The sequence below is a fragment of the Acanthaster planci genome, linkage group LG21 (assembly GCF_054643075.1).
Source record: "Acanthaster planci isolate LZ-2023a linkage group LG21, COTS_SCS, whole genome shotgun sequence".
In the NCBI taxonomy this organism is placed as follows: Eukaryota; Metazoa; Echinodermata; class Asteroidea; order Valvatida; family Acanthasteridae; genus Acanthaster; species Acanthaster planci.
The window spans coordinates 10,995,413-11,014,092 of record NC_141797.1 but is presented as its reverse complement, the minus strand read 5'-3'; the positions used below and the strand labels follow the sequence as shown (position 1 = coordinate 11,014,092).

The following is an 18,680-nucleotide window of genomic DNA, read 5'->3' as shown; positions in this document are numbered from 1 at the left end:
TATCTTTGTTCGGGGGGGCGATAGTAGTCAGAAGCCGTTAAACCTGACTTGTAAACTTGTTCGCCAACCAACTTCCGCACCGAAAGATCTGCGGGTGCAATACATTAATTTCATGTTTTAGGGGAAATGCCTATGGCCAACATTATATTCTTTACGTGCTAATTTGGATTCATTGGCCGATCGAAGCTCCATTTGCAGACTGGAATTGATTACTGGGGGTGCTGCACCCCAAGGCCCCCTCTGGTCGCTACTCCCCTGGCGATCGAGTGGCAGGGGCGCTCCCAGGAATTGTCGAAGGGGGGGGGGGGGGTCGGATAAGAATCCACCTCAACACTAAGGAAAAGGATTTTTCAAAATAATATCTCACTAAGCTGAAACTGGGGTGAAGCCGGTTTTAAATTTAGTGTCTTTTGGAAACTTAAAGAGCAAAATCCATAGCATGCTTGCAATGAAAAATATACAAACGAAAAAGAACCTTTTGTGTTCTGGTTTGGATCTAGGCTGATTTCATTCCCTCAGCATCTCATTCCCGTTAGGAAAACTGATAAAATGATGAGTCCCCACTCATCGGAAAACAAAGTGGTCCGTGGTGATATTTGAGTCTGTGTGGGGAGAGAGTGCCGGGAGTCGGTTGACTTCACCGAGCATTTAGTAGCGATCTTTCTTTTTCTCCAAGTCTAAATCCTATTTGATCCAAATCCACCTTTGCAACTCAAGACATTAGTCATCAAGTTCTTATTATTTTAGGAGGGTCTGCTAAAATAGGTTTTTTGTCGAATTTGGATCGAATTCAACACTTTTGCCGATTTTGGATGAACCAGGCCTGTCAGATTCTTATAGGATACGATTTTTCACTGGATTCCGGTCGTATCGATTGACTTTTGAAATCTTATTAGCGCCCCCGTCTGGCCAAGTGTAATTAGCTTCAGTTCTTCACTGGTTTCCGGTATCGTTGCACGTCTTCGCAACGATGCTGCTTTGTGAACCAGTCGTCTGGCTAAAGATCGCCATTTTAATTCCCGATACTTTGTGATATTGTTTACAAACAGAGCTTGAAAATACCCACAAAACCGGTCAAATTAAAGCAAAAGGCACCAAAATGGCGTCTCTTCCGCCAAAGAGGAAAGAGATTTACAAGTATGAGGCACCTTGGACGCTGTACAGTATGAATTGGAGCGTCAGACCTGATAAAAGGTTCCGGTTGGCTGTCGGCAGTTTTGTGGAAGAATACAACAACAAGGTTGGCTATAGTATATCATCTACTAATGTATGGTAGTATTTTACTTGAAGACATGTTGTTAAGTTAAGCTCGCTTAATCATAGTTACAGACCTAGCCCCAAGCTTACAAAGTAATAACGATGTTGAACTCATTCTGAATCGTACCAGATGTTCTATAGTAGAAAGTGACGGCCTTGCCATCGCTTATGCATGAATCTGCATCTGTCATGTCTGTGAGTGTGAGTGTGATCATTGTCCATGGCATCCATGATATCTGATTAATCTTGATTATTTTACTTGATGATGGTTGCAATCGGCATGTTTTGAGGGGATTTCCGTACATGGACATCTCATATTTCTTTCAAGGAATGAAATATCAATAATCAGAAATTGATTTAGGCCTAATTATCCTACAAGGTACAACAGTCTTGACAATGTGCAAGGTTAAATTTTGGAGGGAAAATATTGCATTTGAAGCATTTGCCTTCTTAGAAAGTACCTAGAAACTTTAGATAGTCACAAGGGGTTTTTGCACAGTGTGTCAACGTTGTCAAGTGATTTCCAGATATGGAAATCATTCTCCATTTGATATGGTTCCATTTTCTTTGTATTAGGCAGCACTTACAAATAACTAAAGCTTGCTTGTTATATCTACATCTATATCTCATCCGTTTTGATAAAATTAGGTCCTTGAAGCGCACCATGATATCTTTGGCTGGCTTCATAGTGGTGAATTTAAGAATGATATTGAAAATTTATAATGTACCAATATCCATCAATATAGATGCCTCAAAGCGCAGTGAGTACACACATGCAATGAATCAGAACAAATATAAAGTTAGAAATAATTATGTCATTTGCAGGTGGTACTGGGATCAACCTTGTTGATCAGATGGTCATTTTCTAAGGATGACTATTTTATTTGAATTTTTAGTTCACTTTTAATGTAAATCACAGTCATCCACCATGGACGCGTGATACAAGAAAATTGTTTGGATTTACACACAATATGCATTCACGTGTAATACTTTGGTCCCACAGGTTCAGATTGTGTCACTGAATGAGGAGACGTCAGAGTTTGAGGCTAGGAGTACATTTGATCACCCGTACCCTACCACCAAGATTATGTGGATACCCGACAGTGTATGTACATGTATGACACACACCTTGCTATCATGCCGCCTCCACAGGGTTCGATTTACAAAAAAAGTGGCATGCACTGGTGCATATTGACCAAAAAACCTACATGCACCAGGAAAAACCTGCATGCACCAGGAAAAACCTACATGCACCAGGAAAACCTACATGGGCCATAATTTGGCAAATACCAATAGCACATATTCCTGTATATAGCAATTTAAGGATAATAAGCCAAAGATGAGGTTAGGTATGTATGTGTATTATGAATCTGCTGCGAGGAATGGGAGACAGAAATAGTACGTTTGTACACTATCTGGTCAAGAATTCAACAAGCTTTATTCTTATTCTCACTTATTGGTAAATACATGTATATGCAGTAAATGAGTATGTTGGTGGTTAAAAAGTTACATGCAAGTCGTGCATGATCAGTAAAAAAGCTTAGTGTACAAGCAAAAATCTACATGCGCTGGAGCATGCATGCACCGGGTAAATCGAGCCTTGTGCCTCCAGCATGATCTATCATAGCTAAGAATTCCTTGCTGTGATCTGAGTAGGGCTGCAGGTAGGCTGTAAACAATTAGACAACAAATGAAAGCTGATTGACTCAAGGAAGTTGAAGACCACAACAATATGAAAACTTCTATAACACCACCCATGAACTTTTGTAAGGATTTCTTCATGGGTTTATTTATACTTAGCACTGTGAGGTTGCTTGGGCCAGCTTCACAGTAATAGGTTGGGCTGAATTCCTGCCCTTTGGCTAATTATTTCATTCAAAAGTCAGAGTTCCAACATGCTCTGCGAATGACAAGTTTACAATCGCAGTATACCACACATCCTTATCATTTGTTTGATTAACCCTAACCCCTGTCAGGTTTTTTTCAGAGCACCCTACTTGATCCAACAGAATAGAATTTGAGAATCCTGCTGAACATGAAAGAATCCAATAGCGAGGGAGAAAAGGCCTTTTGCTGTGTTCACATCAACAAAATCCTACAGAAAGTGCCAAATGTGAAAAATGGTTGGATTAGTGTGGTTAGGGTTTTTATTGTGTGTTCTATACTGTGCTGTAAACAGAAAGGTGTATTTCAAGATCTGGTTGCTACTAGTGGTGATTACTTAAGGGTCTGGCGTGTGAGTGATACCGACACCAGACTGGAATGCCTCTTGAATAATGTGAGTAGAGAAAGACACCAGGGGCTAATTTCATAGCGTTGCTTAAGCGAAAATTTGTTAAAGCGTGAAGAAACCTTGCTCAACAAATCAGGTTACCAGCCAAAGTTTCTTGTGATGTATATTGTGTTGGAATGGTATTTATGGGTACCTGTCTTTTGGTTAGCATGACAATCACATAAAATTTGAGCTGGTAACCTCTGTTTATTAAGCACGGTTTGTTCGTGCTTAGGCAAATCCTGTGATTAAGCAGCTCTATGAAATTGGCCCCTGACTTCATCATGTAGATTACCTCTTGAGGGTCCATATGTTGGGATTTATGAATTTAGGGACCCGTTCCTATAACAGAATAGCCTTAGGATGGTCTCACAAGAGCGAGGAGCTGAAGGAGACTAGTTTAAGCACCAAACCAACACTAAGAAAGACTACACGACGAACCGCACGCACGCCCCGCAGGCCTTTGGAGTTCTGCCCCATGTAGCTTATATTTTTTCTTTACATTTGCTACCGTTTTGGTAGCAGATATGATATATGCACATGCGTAAGTCTCCACCAATCAAAACGATTGTCTCTGTCGGGCATGTAATAAATTATTCATCATTACAATGGTGCGCATATTCAACATGGCGTTCTTTCCGGCAGTGGTGTAAGTTCTAGATGACAGTCTCTTCCTGAATTGCCTCAAATATGCAGCACCGAAGCTTGGGCTTCTGATCGACAATTGAAACTGCAACAAATGTTGACATTGAAGGCTGCTCTGGAGGGTCAAGACATATTTGTCAATCTTCTAACTAGATATGGCAAAAGTTTCAAATACCAGGCCGTTGTGCAACAACGTAAGCAGCCTAGACATGCTCGAACTGCTTAGCCCCCAAAACACGATTGGTTCAGAGAAATGTGAATAATTCATAACATTAGCATATCGAATAATTCAGATAAACCTCTGGAAACAAAGCTCCAAAAGTGCTTGCGGCGGCGCGCATAGTCCACGACACACACAGCTAATCTGCATGCATGCATGGTTAATTTCGGGCTTGCATGCAGTTCATCATGTGGTCTTGACTATCCATTTCGCCGCGGCCGCCTTGATCAAAGGCTAATAACAGAAAGGAGACCTACATTTTAACTTTTGGATTCCCCTAGGTACACTGTAGATGACTGTGACATCATGCTCAATAACTGTATCGTTGATAAGGGCGGGGTTTGAGTTTTCAGGGAAATTATGAGGGGAAACTGTGAGTGTTTTAACACAGGACACATGGTGCATTCAAATTTGCATGGCTGGTTTATCAGTTGGAAAGTCCCATTTTCTCACCATTTACAATTTGAAATTTCCAAAAAACAAGGTCAGGGCAGTTCAGACAGCTTTGCCTCTAGTTTTGGGGAATGAATGGTTATGAACAGATTAAAATGACAAAACCTTGGAGGTTCCCCTAATTCACAATTCCCATATATTGTGCTTGTGTTACTCTATTGTTTTCCGTTAAAAGTATCCCATGCTCGTTTCGGGGGTTGTTTTAGATTTTGTGTTAGGAATAGAGGAGAATGAGGAGTTATTTTGGTCAAGTTATTGTTTCATGCAAGTTTCGTTGAGTAATACCAAATGTGTTGTTTACTCAAAAACATTCATCCTTATTCTATGTATCAAATAGGCCTACATGTATATAAAGAACTCACCAGTTTGCTTCTTAACGGCTGTAGTTAACAGTCACTGTATCTTTTAGTGTGAAGAAAGTTACATGAAATCTAATTTTCTTGGTCCTTAGAATAAGAACTCCGACTTCTGTGCTCCGCTGACATCCTTTGATTGGAACGAGGTTGATCCAAACTTGCTTGGAACCTCAAGCATCGACACCACATGTACAATATGGGGCTTGGAGACAGGCCAAATGCTAGGCAGAGTCAATATGGTAACTGGTCACGTCAAAACACAACTCATCGCTCATGACAAAGAGGTATGACAATCAACAACACTCTTGCCCACAGTCTGAAGCCCCTTCCAAAAGAGGTATTTGCTGTCATGGGCAGTTAGGGCCTCCAAGTTTAAAGCTCACAGATGTTACTGGTGCAGGTACATGTATTATACAGATGAACAAAGAAATTGACTGGAGCGGGATTTGAACCTGCGACCTCCGGAATACCGTACTGGTGCTCTACCAACTGAGCTATCCAGCCCTATGTTGGTGGCTCTTCCCATTTGTCAATATCTTTGTTTGGGGGCGGAAGTCAGAAGTCATGTAACCTGAAACACCATATGGCCAGGGATCACGTCCCAATTACACGTAACAACCCGGGAAGTGGTGAACAGGGATCACTCGGATGGGATGCAGCTTTTTGAACACAACTCATGAGACAATCTATATAGGGAAACTGACTAGGTGCTTATGATGTATAATTATAGGGATGAACAAAAGAAATTGACTGGAGCAGGATTTGAACCTGCAACCTCTGGAATATTGCACCAGTGCTCTGGTGCAGAGCACTTTCTAGTATTGTGTACTAGCTCAAGGCAAACCACATCTCACCCTTAACTTAGTTAAATCCTGCAATTTGAATATGATCTCTACACACACCCTTAGCAGTTGGAGTTACAGAATATTCGGCTCAAAAGTTACAGAGTTTATTTTTTCCACAGAGGTCTTGAGAGAGCAGAACTTGGAAAGCCCGGCTGTTTTTCTGTTGTTGTCCTTCAATATATTTGCTACCCTTCTAGAATTATTGATGAAAATACAGTAGAGCCTCGTTAAGAAAAAAACTGTTATTACAAAACTCTGTTTACAACAAGGACATTTGTCCCAGCTCTTTGTTTTTCATTGTTTTAATTTCTGATAATACAAGATTATTGCCATAATGAAGTACATTTTGTAATTTCCAGAGTCTGAAGGACATCTTACTAACGAGGGTCGACTGTATATTTCTGTATCCTCAGGTTTATGACATCGCCTTCAGTCGAGCCGGAGGCGGGAGGGATATGTTTGCATCAGTTGGTGCTGATGGCTCAGTGAGAATGTTCGACCTGAGACATCTGGAACACTCAACGATCATATACGAAGATCCCCAGCACCATCCGTTACTTCGACTGGCCTGGAACAAACAAGACCCCAACTACCTTGCCACAATGGCCATGGATTCATTTGAGGTATGTCATTGGCTATATGCGACAATGCCAGGGGGCGCTATGGTAGTCCTGTGAGTGCCGTAGGATCACTTCTGAAATGATGTCTCAACATATTTCTTAGCTTAGCAAAAGTGAGCAGGAACCAGTCGCAAGTACATGTAGTATACTTTGGATGGCACCTTAACTGGTAAACTATTCTTGCTAAGGTTATAGCTAAGCTTATATGTCAATGCTAAAAAGCTTTGTGAAATGGATCCTAGAATTCTTTGGTATGTATTTTGTAGGTGATCATTCTTGATGTGAGGGTACCCTGCACACCGGTTGCCAGACTCAACAACCATAGAGCCTGTGTGAATGGCATAGCCTGGGCTCCACACTCCTCTTGCCACATCTGCACAGCAGGTGAATATAGCATTCCTCACAATGGTAACGGGTTGGGAGTTGTAATACGTAAGCACACAAGCCTACATTCACTAAGGATTCTCTGCTCACAGGCTTAGTGAAGACACTTTCTTTTCTTGTTTAGTTAGCACATAATAAGACTCATAAGTTGATAGTTGACAGTGATAGTTGATAGTGGATGGAGAGCTTTTATACTTGTTTCAGCGGCTACATTTTGAACTGTTAAAGATGTTTTGGGTTAAACCAGGCACGCTGCTTTTCCTTGGGACTTTGATTTCCTCATTTATTTTTCTTGTGTGTCAATGCAGATCCAAAAGTAGCATCGTTCCAAGTCTTGTGTTTTTTCACTTTGCTTCCCATTAACATGCCTGCTAAAGACAGATCAATCTTTTCTGGTATCACTTTGATGGCTGAAGTTGTACCTATGTCATACTCATCTTGATGCATCCTTCTGCTCAGACAATGAGTTCATGCACGTGACTTGACAAGATGTTTGGCAGCATCAACTGTGGCCATGAAGGCCTACTCCCAAGTGGCTAAAGGCCTACTCCCAAGTGGCTAAAGGCCTACTCTTAAGTGGCTAAAGATCTACTCCCAAGTGGCTAAAGGCCTACTCCCAAGTGGCTAAAGGCCTACTCCCAAGTGGCTAAAGGCCTACTCCCACGTGACTAAAGGCCTACTCCCAAGTGGCAAAAGGCCTACTCCCAAGTGACTAAAGGCCTACTCCCAAGTGGCTAAAGGCCAACTCCCACGTGACTAAAGGCCTACTCCCAAGTGGCTAAAGGCCTACTCCCAAGTGGCAAAAGGCCTACTCCCAAGTGGCTAAAGGCCTACTCCCAAGTGGCTAAAGGCCTACTCCCACGTGACTAAAGGCCTACTCCCAAGTGGCAAAAGGCCTACTCCCAAGTGACTAAAGGCCTACTCCCAAGTGGCTAAAGGCCAACTCCCACGTGACTAAAGGCCTACTCCCAAGTGGCTAAAGGCCTACTCCCAAGTGGCAAAAGGCCTACTCCCAAGTGGCAAAAGGCCTACTCCCAAGTGGCTAAAGGCCTACTCCCAAGTGGCTAAAGATGAACCTATATTATGTTGTCCGCTGATATCCTTTCTTCCAGTGGCTGAACTTAATCATTGTCTTTCAACAGCGGACGATCACCAGGCTCTGATCTGGGATATTCAGCAGATGCCTCGTGCCATTGAAGATCCTATCTTAGCCTACACTGCCGACGGAGAAATCAACCATATCCAATGGGCTTCCACTCAACCAGACTGGATTGCCATCTGCTACAATAACTGTATGGAAATACTCAGGGTTTGAACTGGGAACCTAGGGGAGGGGAATGTAAACACCGTAAGAAATCTGCTTCAGAATGGAAAATATTGTGACCAGGTCCTACAAAATGATTCTTAAGCCCTATTTTCAATAATGCTATTTTTAGTAATGTGAGGAAGAGCAGAGTGAACTTGTTAAGATGTATGACCTATTTACCGTCCTGACAAAAATAGACAATGCTGATGGTTCCCATTGATTTATGTTTCATCACATTCATGCTGAGCTGAAACTGTACCAGGAGTATTGTGTAATGTATATTACACTTCACTGGTTCCCTGCTGGTTATTGCTAATAGGACATAAAGTTGCTAACCAATCAGGCTTTGTCTGAACTAGTTAGCTGCAGCTTGAAGTTGTACACAAGTCTTTGGTTGTGGCTCAAGCCAGTTCTCACAGAGTCATGTACAATTTGAAGCCAGAGCCAAGTCCATCATGCACAGTCTAATATCTTCTTGGAAGATTGCAATTGCTGTAGTTTCTTTGTGGCTACACCTGAAGCCATCGTATTTTTGGCTACGACTTGGTGTTTGCCACTGATGTATCACTCCAAAAATCCATAGCCATAGATCTAGAAGCCCAGTCAAGATACGGCATGACTAAATACCTCCTAACAAAATTTGTACATGTTGATCAGTTCTGCTGTGAGGCATTGTGGGTGGCTGGTGACCAATTCCCTGTGATTTTTTGCCTTTCAGAGATGAAGACTTGTACATATAATTGGAATATACTTGGAAGCATACATTTCCCATACAATTGGAACATACATTTCCCATACAATTGGAAGCATACATTTGCAATATAATTGAAGCATACCTGTACATTTGCCATAGATTGGTAAACATGCATTTGCCAAAGAACAGGAAAATATGCATTTGCCATGGAATGGGAAGCATACATTTGCCATAGAATGGAAAGCATACATTTGCCATAGGATTGGAAGCGTACATTTGCCATAGAATGGGAAACATGCATTTGCCATGGAGTACGAAGCATATATTTGCCATGGAGTACGAAGCATATATTTGCCATAGAGTTGGAAGCATACATTGCCCTTAGAATTGGAGGCATATATTGCACGTAGAATTGTCAGAGGAAGGCAAAATACTATTCAGCAATTTTTATCACACAGTTGTTAGATTTTCATCTTGGAGTATACATATTCTCCTCTACTGGGACAAGAATTTTGATATTTTCAGAGAAAAAGGAGAGCATTTTCTGATGTCCCTTTCATTTGCGCTCTGAAGGAATTTTTGTATCCAGAGAAGCAGAGGGTTTTATCTTGAAGACAAAAATTGTAAAAATAGCTCATCTCTTGTTTGTAAATATGAAATGCTGTAGTGTGCAGATTGTATTTGATGTTTGTTATGTTTTTAAGAATTTCTGTAAACTATTGTATTTCTTGCATGCCATAATCAATGTAAGGCTGGTTGGAATGGTCAAACTTGTGTGATTAATTCTCATAAAAAATAATGGCCCACAGAATTGCTCAGTATTACAGTTCTTAGCTGCTGGTGAACTGTGTTTGTAAGATTGTCCATGAAAGAAATCCATATTCATCCTGTGACCACTGACACAGATTTTGTTCATTTTTAAGGAGGTAAGATTTGAAACCGTTTTGAATTTATTGCTGATTGTTTTTTTATACCACCGAATTTTATAACACCTAATTTTCAAAGATCCAGATCAAAAGATGATTACACTGAAAACAATATAGTTACCCCTAAAGGTGCCAGTCACCTTTGCTACCTGGGGACAAAGGTAGTGGAGAGAATGCCCTTTATATGCTTACTGGTTTATATTACCTAAAATGAATGACAGCCATCTGCGTACACTGCATGTACGGACAGGTTGTCACTCCATCGCTTTTTTGTTTCAGCACACATAAAGAAATTGGAAAATCACACCTTTTTTCAACCCTTTACCAGTATGCCCCTCAAATTTCCTACTTTATCTTCTTGTTATACCATCATCTCTTACATGCCTCCGTGTGAAATGAGTCATGACATTGAAGAGACAGAAAAATTTCTCATTTAAAACAGCTTAAAAGTTGTTTTGAATGTGGTTATTTATTTGGATGAATCCAGCGTAGCTTAGCTGCCTTAATCATGATATTAAAGAATGTACATATTCATACAAATCTTCAATTCTTGATTATTGTCTACATTTGATCCTCCCATTTTGGGTCTCACATTGTGAAAGAAACTAGTAGCTGTTTACTGCCAAGATTAGTGGACAATGTTCATTTCATGGCAGGTACAAACCAGGAACTTTATGTATGAATCCCCCAGTTATTCTAGAAATGCAACGAAAGCATTCATTGCATTTATCAATCTGATCCTTAATGGGATTTTATTTTCAATGTACAGGACATGTACATAAAGTTTGACCAACTCTGTATGGACACCTTTACCGTTTTACAAATTGTACCAGTAGTTGGCGCTATACTGGTCAAATGGTACTGACAACACTGCCCACGGAGCTGGACATGTCTGTTACAGTGTACATGTACATTCTAAAAGTAGCAAGTTGCATTTGAGTCCAGAACAGGTGTATCAAAATCCCATTTCAAGTCTGGACACAAAAGGAGGGTGAAGAGTAACAGGAATCTCTTTCTTACAGTTCACTTGAATGTCGCTTGTGACCTTGGTGGCCTGCATAACGTGATCCGCACAAGACCGGCAACTTTACAAAACTCTATATGTAGACAAGGCCTTCCAAACCTGAAATCTAGCACTCCTGACTTCACTCAGTTCATTGCACGTATACATTCAGTGATCTAAAACTTACCCATGTGTACAGGAATGTTCAAAATAAAAGAATTTTAGATGTACACAGCTTTCTTGTGGATTTCTACTGTCGTATTTAAATGCAAATAACATTTTTAACTGCATGTTCATGACTCAGTGACCCCCTCCCACCAGACAAAAAGGTTGAATTTTAGGTGTAAGCAACAACGTTTTAAGTAAACAGGAGCTACACGTTTCCCCAAGTAAGCAATTATAAGCTTTAGATATATAGTATTTCACATTCATAGTTTGTTGGCCTGTAAGAACCCCTCACCATCTGCCCCATTCCAAATGTTTATTATTCTTTGAACAGCAACAAGCAGAATGGCCAGAGGCATTATGGGATTCATTGGTTTATTCTCAACACTGTCATTGTCCCAATTTTCACATAAGATTACAATCACCAAATATAACTGATGAGATATGTAATTATATGTACAACACAACCTTTACAATGACACAAAATGTGACCAACATAGAAGCATCTAGGTGGAATTTCCCTTTTTGGATGAATAGCAACTGTAACGCGAGGAAGAAAATTTTAAAATGAGTTCAGAAGTCACAGTGCATTTAAATAACTTCAATTCCATTATCACTGTCACTCACTGGTCATTACGATTACATGTACAATCAATTCTCATTCAAAATAAAGTTACCAGAAATGAGCGAAGTTCCTATTACAACCACGACTTTGCCACAAATAAACTGAAAAAAAACCCCAAGAAATCAAGAGACTTGGGAGTTGATCATTGTACGTCATCATGAATGGAGCTACAGGTGAGCTTGTTAGGTTGATATCTATTTTCTATTCCTCTGACAGGACAGACTGATCTACACTGTTTAAATGGGCATATATATAAAATACAATGTAAATTTACAAACTTCCAGAAAATCAATCATGTCATATGGTCAACAACTTCAATTTAATACAATAAATCTTGACCAAAAACCCCAACCTTGAAGGAAAAACAAACCAGTATTAAGCCTAACGATAATAAAACATTTTTAATTCCATTTACAAGAAATTCACAGCACTGGAACAAATTATAAACAATAAACACTGCCCAAATTATCTTTGTACAACTGTCGGTAGAACAGTAAATAGAAACATCTCGCGCCATATGGAAAGAACAAATTGTAGTAAATTTAAAATGTACAAGTCTTTAATCATTTAATTTTTCTCTAAGCCATGCACAGGATTTCCTGTCTACTGTGCACACCGAACTTGGTTCTTGTATGTTTGAAATGTAAATCCTAAATAACTGGACATTTAGATGTACATGTAGATGGAAAATATAATGCTACAAACTAATTGTTTTAGTGTGCATTGGTACATGACATGTTTGATCAGTTTAAGTCAGTTAGTTTACAAATTTTCATTAATCTTGTGAAAGTCTTCAGCTCCAAACCCAACATATCTAAGGTCAGTGACTTTTATTTTTGATCTTGTTGCAAAACTGATTTCAACACTGAAGAAAACAAAAAATGAGGGGCTGCTATGTTTCCAACAAACATCATACATTGCCGTAGAAATCTTGAATTTTGCAAGGTGTCTAGAATCAATCTACACGTAAAAAGATTTTCATACGGAAAATAGTTTTTGACACTTTTTGGAAAATGGTCAATAATGTAGAGTTTGAGGAAAAATATCCAAATTACACATTTATCCTTGAGAGCTTTGTATTTACAAGTACAATTAGCTAAAATGCCAATGTTTACATAATTTGAATTTCCTCCTGTGATTAAAATAAATAACCCCAAAACCAAAAAAGAACTGACTAAAAACCACCCTCAAGAAAAAAAAGAAAATCTAGGCAAAAATCACTGACTAAATTCCACGAAAGAATTGTGAAAATGCATTGTAGTTGTGTCTGAGAATATGAAAAGTTTTACCTACTTTCCATTTTTTGGAGGTTTTTCTTCCTCTTACAGAAACAAGAATTAAATACTTCACTAACTATTTTTTAAAAACCTCGGGAGAGACATATTTAGGGCTTAACACCTACAGCATATTTCTACACAAACCTTAATTCAAAAAAATCTCAAAGAAATGATTTAAAAATCGAAATGCAAAGTTCCTCAACCTAGGTTTTCTAGATTTGAGGTTGAGAGTTTGTCCAGAGTTGAGGTTGTATTTTCAAGAGACTGCAACCACACTTCCAATCTCTGTTACCTCTGCCACCTGTTCCTCTGCTTGCCCCGAAGCAGCTATAATAATCTCAAACAGCTCGACTTGTTCAGCCGTTTCATCTTGTGTAATTGGCTGAGGTGCTGACTGGTCAACCGTGGTCACTGTGGTGACCGTGGCACCAGGACCGTGCTTGAGCCTCTCGTGACTCTTCATAGCGCTGCGCGATGCAAAGATCTTCTCACAACCGCTGCAAGCAAAACGTTTGCTCTTTCCTGCATGTATAAGCTCATGATCTTTGAGATTGGAGGAGCGGGTGAATCTCTTATTACAGGTTTTGCATTCAAATGGCTTCACCCCACTGTGGGATTTTTCATGCCTGTTGGTTGCTTTTTTGGAGGTGAACGTTTTCCCGCAGATACTGCAAGCAAAAGGACGCTCACCGGTATGGGACCTGATGTGAATAACTAAATCTGATCGAGAGACAAACACAGCATTACAGTACTGACAGACACGGCTTGCTTCGTGAATTTTTTCATGCATTTTCAAAGACTTTTTGGTTTTATAGCCTTCGGTGCAAACTTTACACACATATGGTTTTCTTATGATTTCAAACACACCAGGTTCTTTTGTTATGACTTGATTGCGTGACAAGGGGATTTTCTGGACACCTGTTTTCTCATCCGGGTGTTCTTTTATGCGATGACGTCTAAGACTGCTACGAGCATAGAACACTTTGCCGCAGGTCTTACAAGCAAATGTCTGATCATCAACATGGGTTTTCTCATGATCTGTGAGATTGTGGATTTGAGTGTATGCCTTGTTACAAATTTTACAGACATAGGGTTTTAAACCAGAGTGCCTACGACCATGTTTGATGGCTACCGCTTTGGATCGGAAAGCTTGGCCACATTCTGCACACACAAATGGTTTCTCATTAGTGTGGGACCTCCGATGGACATCTCGAATCTTCTTGTCACCAAATGCCCGACCACAGAGATCGCAGGAGAATGGCTTAGTGTGATATCTCTCATGACTATGCAGCCAGCTCTTCATCAAGAAGGTCTTGTCACAGTAGGTGCACTCGAAGATCTTAGCCTGTGTGTGGATATTCTTATGAAGCTGTAGATATCGTCGTCGCTTGAAAGTGGCTCCACAGGTCTCGCAAGCAAACGGTCGCTCAGTAGTGTGGGACACCAAGTGGCTCTTAAGATTAGCTGCTGTACCAAATGTCTTCTGACACGTTGGACACTCGTGATATCCTCCATCGGTCTTTCTGGGCTTAGGTTCTGGCTCACTCGGTTGCTTGTCCTTCTTATGTTTTTTAGATTTCTTCCGCTTTGAGTGGTCAGATTTATCCTTCTTGGATTTCTTCTTGTGCTTCTTCTCCTTGTGTTTGACAGACTTGTCAACAACTTGTTTGGCCTCCTGGTACCCAAGCTGAGTAGTGATGGTTGAAGCTAGTCCCGTCAGAATTTCAACAGCTGATGCAATCTCCAAAGAGCTATGAATATCCTGGCCCTGACGGTACACCGTGGGTGGTAGTTCACCTGAGTGAAGACTGGAAGCTATCTCGTTTTGGCCTGTAACTGCCACATCTGAACTGGACTGGACAGTTTCGGTTTGTACCTGCTCAGCACAGACCAGGGCATCAGGTAAGATATAATGGTATTCAGGTTGACCATCTGCAGATACCTGTTGGTTTTGAGCAGCTTCAGTGACAATCTGGATCGTTTTGTCCACATCTCCTTCCTGGTTACCACCTGGAAAGACCACTTGAGGCGTGGTAGTAATCAACTGCTCCTCTCCCATGTCACCGACAGGTACTTGAGAAGTCTCAACCTGCTCGGTGACGTACTCAATTTGTTGTGCATCAGTAGGCTGGATCTGGCCTTGCTGGTAGTCTGTTGTGGTAAATTGATACTGCTGGGAACCGGTTGCCTGGTTGTCTTCAGATTCCAGAGTTTCATGTTGGACCTCAACACTCATGGCAACATTCTCAGAGGACAGACTCTCGATGGCTTCTAACAACTCTTCTGTGTTCTTGACGGTGAGAATCGTTCTTGCTGGTGAAGATTCATCACCAGCAATTGAGCATTCCATGTTATCCATGCTAAGAAAAAATCGAAGAGAAATGAAATCAGAGGGAAATACAAACGAACCTAGGCTACAGTTCAAAAACCTGCAACTCAATGCAATACTGTGTTTGAAATCAGGTCAGATCAATCTACAATATACATGTACTTAAGTCATGAATGAATGTGATTGCTATCACACTGCCAAACATAGTAACAAGCAAGTGGAAATAGCGAATAGGCCTTAGGCCTACGACGTTTAAGTTCAGAAAATTGGCAAACCTAATCCATGGAGGAATAAAACACATTTCTCCATGCCTAAACCCCGACAAGTGATGTTTTTTGTCAGTGAAATGATTGCCGTGTTGCCTCTTTCCAGCCAGTGATTGGTGATAGGCCTATGCCTCAACTTGGTAATGAGTCGGCTTGTCCCCTTGTCACGTTTTAAAATCTGAACAAAAATCACAGTCACTGTGTAGTCTGTGTTAACTACTGACTGACTGCAGACTGGCCGAGGTTAATACGGGTAAATTGTAATTTGTAGCGCAGCCGTCATGGCATGCATCCTGTGCATGGCCGAGCGTCCGGGCATGTTTTCACTGGCAATTGTGAAGAATGCTTCGATATTTTCCCTGAAATATTTGGCTTTATAGGACATGTTATAACTTTCTCGAGTTTCTGATGTCTAATAAACCATTGTAAGGGAAAATAAGAGATGCCCGTGCATGGTAACTCTCACCGATTAAAGTTTACATGGCGTAAGGAAAGTGAAACATGATTTCGAAATGTTGTGATATAAAAATTCAAATTGGGCCAACAAAAATCGGCATGATTGGCAAACACATACCCCCTTTCAAAGCACTCATTTTGTGAACACAACAAATCAAAATACTTTTCAAAGATGCTCAAAATGTAATGATGTAACACTAAAAAATACCTGTGGTCGTGTGAATTATCGAAATTCACGTGAAAATTGAGGATGTAAACACAGTTTCTGGCGCTATAGGCCTAGATAAAACCACCGCTGCAATCGTCTTTTGTACAAACGTAACGGCTCCCGATCATCGTCCCGCGCACTATCGAAACTCATTTGCATATTCGTAATGGTACCCGACGGTTCTTTGCCGTGGATTTTGTGTTGCCTTGTTAGTTGTGGTGGGCAGGGTACCATGATCGATAGCGACGCGGGGAGATATGCAAATTACTTTGTTCGGGCGGGTCCCCTGACGTAGGGTGATGACGTCAGGGCACCTGACTGCAGAGCACACATGGACCTTAGACTAGTTCCAAGTCCCTCCATTATTGATATTTATATATTTTGGTTCTTTTCTCACCCCTTTTCGGGCTGATATACATTGCAGTGTGTAATTCTAAAAGAGTAAACTCATTTCTCCTCCAATCGGGAGCCAAACCGCTGGGAAAAATCCATTCAAATCAAAGATATTAAACATGTCCCCAATACCCCTCCACACTATTAACAGTCGAGGAAACGTTGTGAGATAAATAAAACAATGTTAACATTGAGGACTGATCCCAGTTTCAGAAGATTCATAAAATTATTCAAAATAAAGTCCTACACTACCACTCATCATCTGCAGAATGTGGTGTACAAATTTACTTTCCACCCGCCTGTCTCTTCTTTGCCGGTGAGGGGGTACTTCAAGTCGGTACAGATTGTTGCTTAATTAAACTAGTTGAAGCTGTTTACGCGTATGAATTGTGAACCCTTATATTAAAAACGATTACTGATGAATACGTTGCTTCAGGCATAAACTTGAAAGATAAAAACCACAAGCAACAGAAGTTGCTACAGATGAGAACGTTGGTGTGTTGAACAAATAGTGCAGTAGCTCAGACATTAAGTTAGGAGAAACATCGTGGGCTTCCTTTTTCGAAAGCACAGCGAGAAATGTCCGCTGCTTATGTGTAAAATGCACGTATACATATTCTCATCAAAATATCTGGCTTCAGCATTGGCTCGTACATGACGCGAGAAACTATCAACATGCAGCATTGTGGTCTTGAATGAAGAAAAAATCCAATCTGCCAATGACAATAAATTGCCCTGATCAAGAGTGACATATGAGATGCGCCCGTTGTCGATCTACAACCCCTTCTGTCTTGCTTTATATAAAATAACTGAATCTTAAATTCTAGCGATACTTTTATAATGTACCAAGTTGTTTTCCAAGAATGCATTCCTTCTTTTAGTTAATCGCAGCAATCGAACAGTTCCCTAACAGGCATCGCTTATTGCACCTGTTCCACTTTTTCGGTGAACCAGGAAAAGTAAAGAGCATTGTAGGCCTATCCCGGAACTCGAGGGAAAATGTCTCCGTGACGGGACAAAAGTTATGGTCTACTTGCCTATCTACAAGTCAGTATTTCGACTTGTTATTGTAAGTTGTACTAGTTGATTTGAGGAGCGATTTCCTCCTCAGAAATTTGTGCAATTTGTCCCAATTTGAGTTATCTTTATTTATTTCATATATTCTACATGCAAATGCATGTATTTATCCTGTTTTGGATTACCCCAGCGCTATGAAAACTGGACCAATTTAAGTTCAATTGAATCTTTATAATAAATCATAAAACTTCATTCTGGTTGTGAATTACAAATGAACGAGACTTTTCACACACATGGATACAATGGATCTTGCTAAATAAGGTGCTTTCAAAGTTCCAAAAATGATGTGAAGCGTAATGTCATAACTAGTCAAATAGAACTGCATGGGAATCTGCTACCAGTCCTTTTTGGGTAATCTACATGTACATGTACATCAAAGACATACTGACGTAGGCTTGACACACACATGGCGGACGTTCACTCAACCGTTACGGGGGGGGCTTGGAATTCGATCCATCAGGTACTAGTAGCCCTCCCCGTGTAAAATGACGTTAAAAAAGAACCAGGAAAAAACCTTGAAAATAAAGGTTGACATTTGACATTCAGAATGATGCCGTCAACTGTAGTCGAGTGTTTCTCAATACCATTTACAAAGAAAAAATCTTCAGCGAGCCTCTAGGCTTTCTCAGGCAAAACTAGTGAACTGATATTTTTGTTGGAAATTCATCACACATGAGAAAACACTGTCATAGATAAGTTATTTCCTCATAACGACAGCAAGTGGAAAGTGGACTTAAAAAAGTGAAAGCGCATTTTTATATTGGCCTACATGCCTGAGAGAAACCCAACTTGTCATTTTCATGATGGGTGGGTGTGCAAATTCGCATCGAAGTTGGCTTGTCTTACTTCCTATTCTACAGTCACTTGTGATGGTGTTCGACTCTCAAGTTTTTGCACAAGGTA

At 40.5% G+C, this 18,680-nt stretch overlaps 3 protein-coding genes across 3 annotated transcripts in view; 2 read left to right on the top strand and 1 right to left on the bottom strand.

Annotated features, from left to right (window-relative positions):
- The first annotated feature begins 987 nt into the window (after positions 1–987).
- Positions 988–11,211, top strand: dcaf7 (DDB1 and CUL4 associated factor 7). The gene is made up of 7 exons (XM_022241815.2): positions 988–1,240; positions 2,261–2,362; positions 3,437–3,535; positions 5,299–5,487; positions 6,462–6,671; positions 6,935–7,052; positions 8,195–11,211. Exons 1-7 carry the CDS (start codon positions 1,100–1,102, stop codon positions 8,365–8,367), a joined length of 1,032 nt encoding a protein of 343 aa, XP_022097507.1. The 5' UTR covers positions 988–1,099; the 3' UTR covers positions 8,368–11,211.
- A 293-nt stretch (positions 11,212–11,504) lies between these two features.
- LOC110982983 (uncharacterized) lies at positions 11,505–16,461 on the bottom strand. The gene is made up of 2 exons (XM_022241814.2): positions 16,308–16,461; positions 11,505–15,408 (listed from the first exon to the last, which is right to left on the bottom strand). The coding sequence occupies exon 2, from the start codon at positions 15,405–15,407 to the stop codon at positions 13,305–13,307; it is 2,103 nt and encodes a 700-aa protein (XP_022097506.1). The 5' UTR covers position 15,408; positions 16,308–16,461; the 3' UTR covers positions 11,505–13,304.
- Positions 16,462–18,319: 1,858 nt separating this feature from the next.
- The window catches only part of LOC110982977 (uncharacterized), a 56,119-nt gene continuing 55,758 nt past the window's right edge, over positions 18,320–18,680 (top strand). Inside the window, exon 1 of the mRNA XM_087130963.1 lies at positions 18,320–18,677. Coding sequence (XP_086987089.1) covers positions 18,578–18,677 — 100 coding nt within the window. The 5' untranslated portion in view covers positions 18,320–18,577. The remainder of the gene's footprint in view (positions 18,678–18,680) is intronic.

Excerpts from the sequence above, each read along its gene's own strand:
- dcaf7 (XM_022241815.2), top strand. The coding sequence starts at position 1,100 with ATGGCGTCTCTTCCGCCAAAGAGGAAAGAGATTTACAAGTATGAGGCA. Across the intron at positions 3,536-5,298 it reads TGGAATGCCTCTTGAATAAT|AATAAGAACTCCGACTTCTG; the intron begins GTGAGTAGAGAA and ends CTTGGTCCTTAG. Across the intron at positions 5,488-6,461 it reads TCATCGCTCATGACAAAGAG|GTTTATGACATCGCCTTCAG; the intron begins GTATGACAATCA and ends CTGTATCCTCAG.
- LOC110982983 (XM_022241814.2), bottom strand. The coding sequence starts at position 15,407 with ATGGATAACATGGAATGCTCAATTGCTGGTGATGAATCTTCACCAGCA.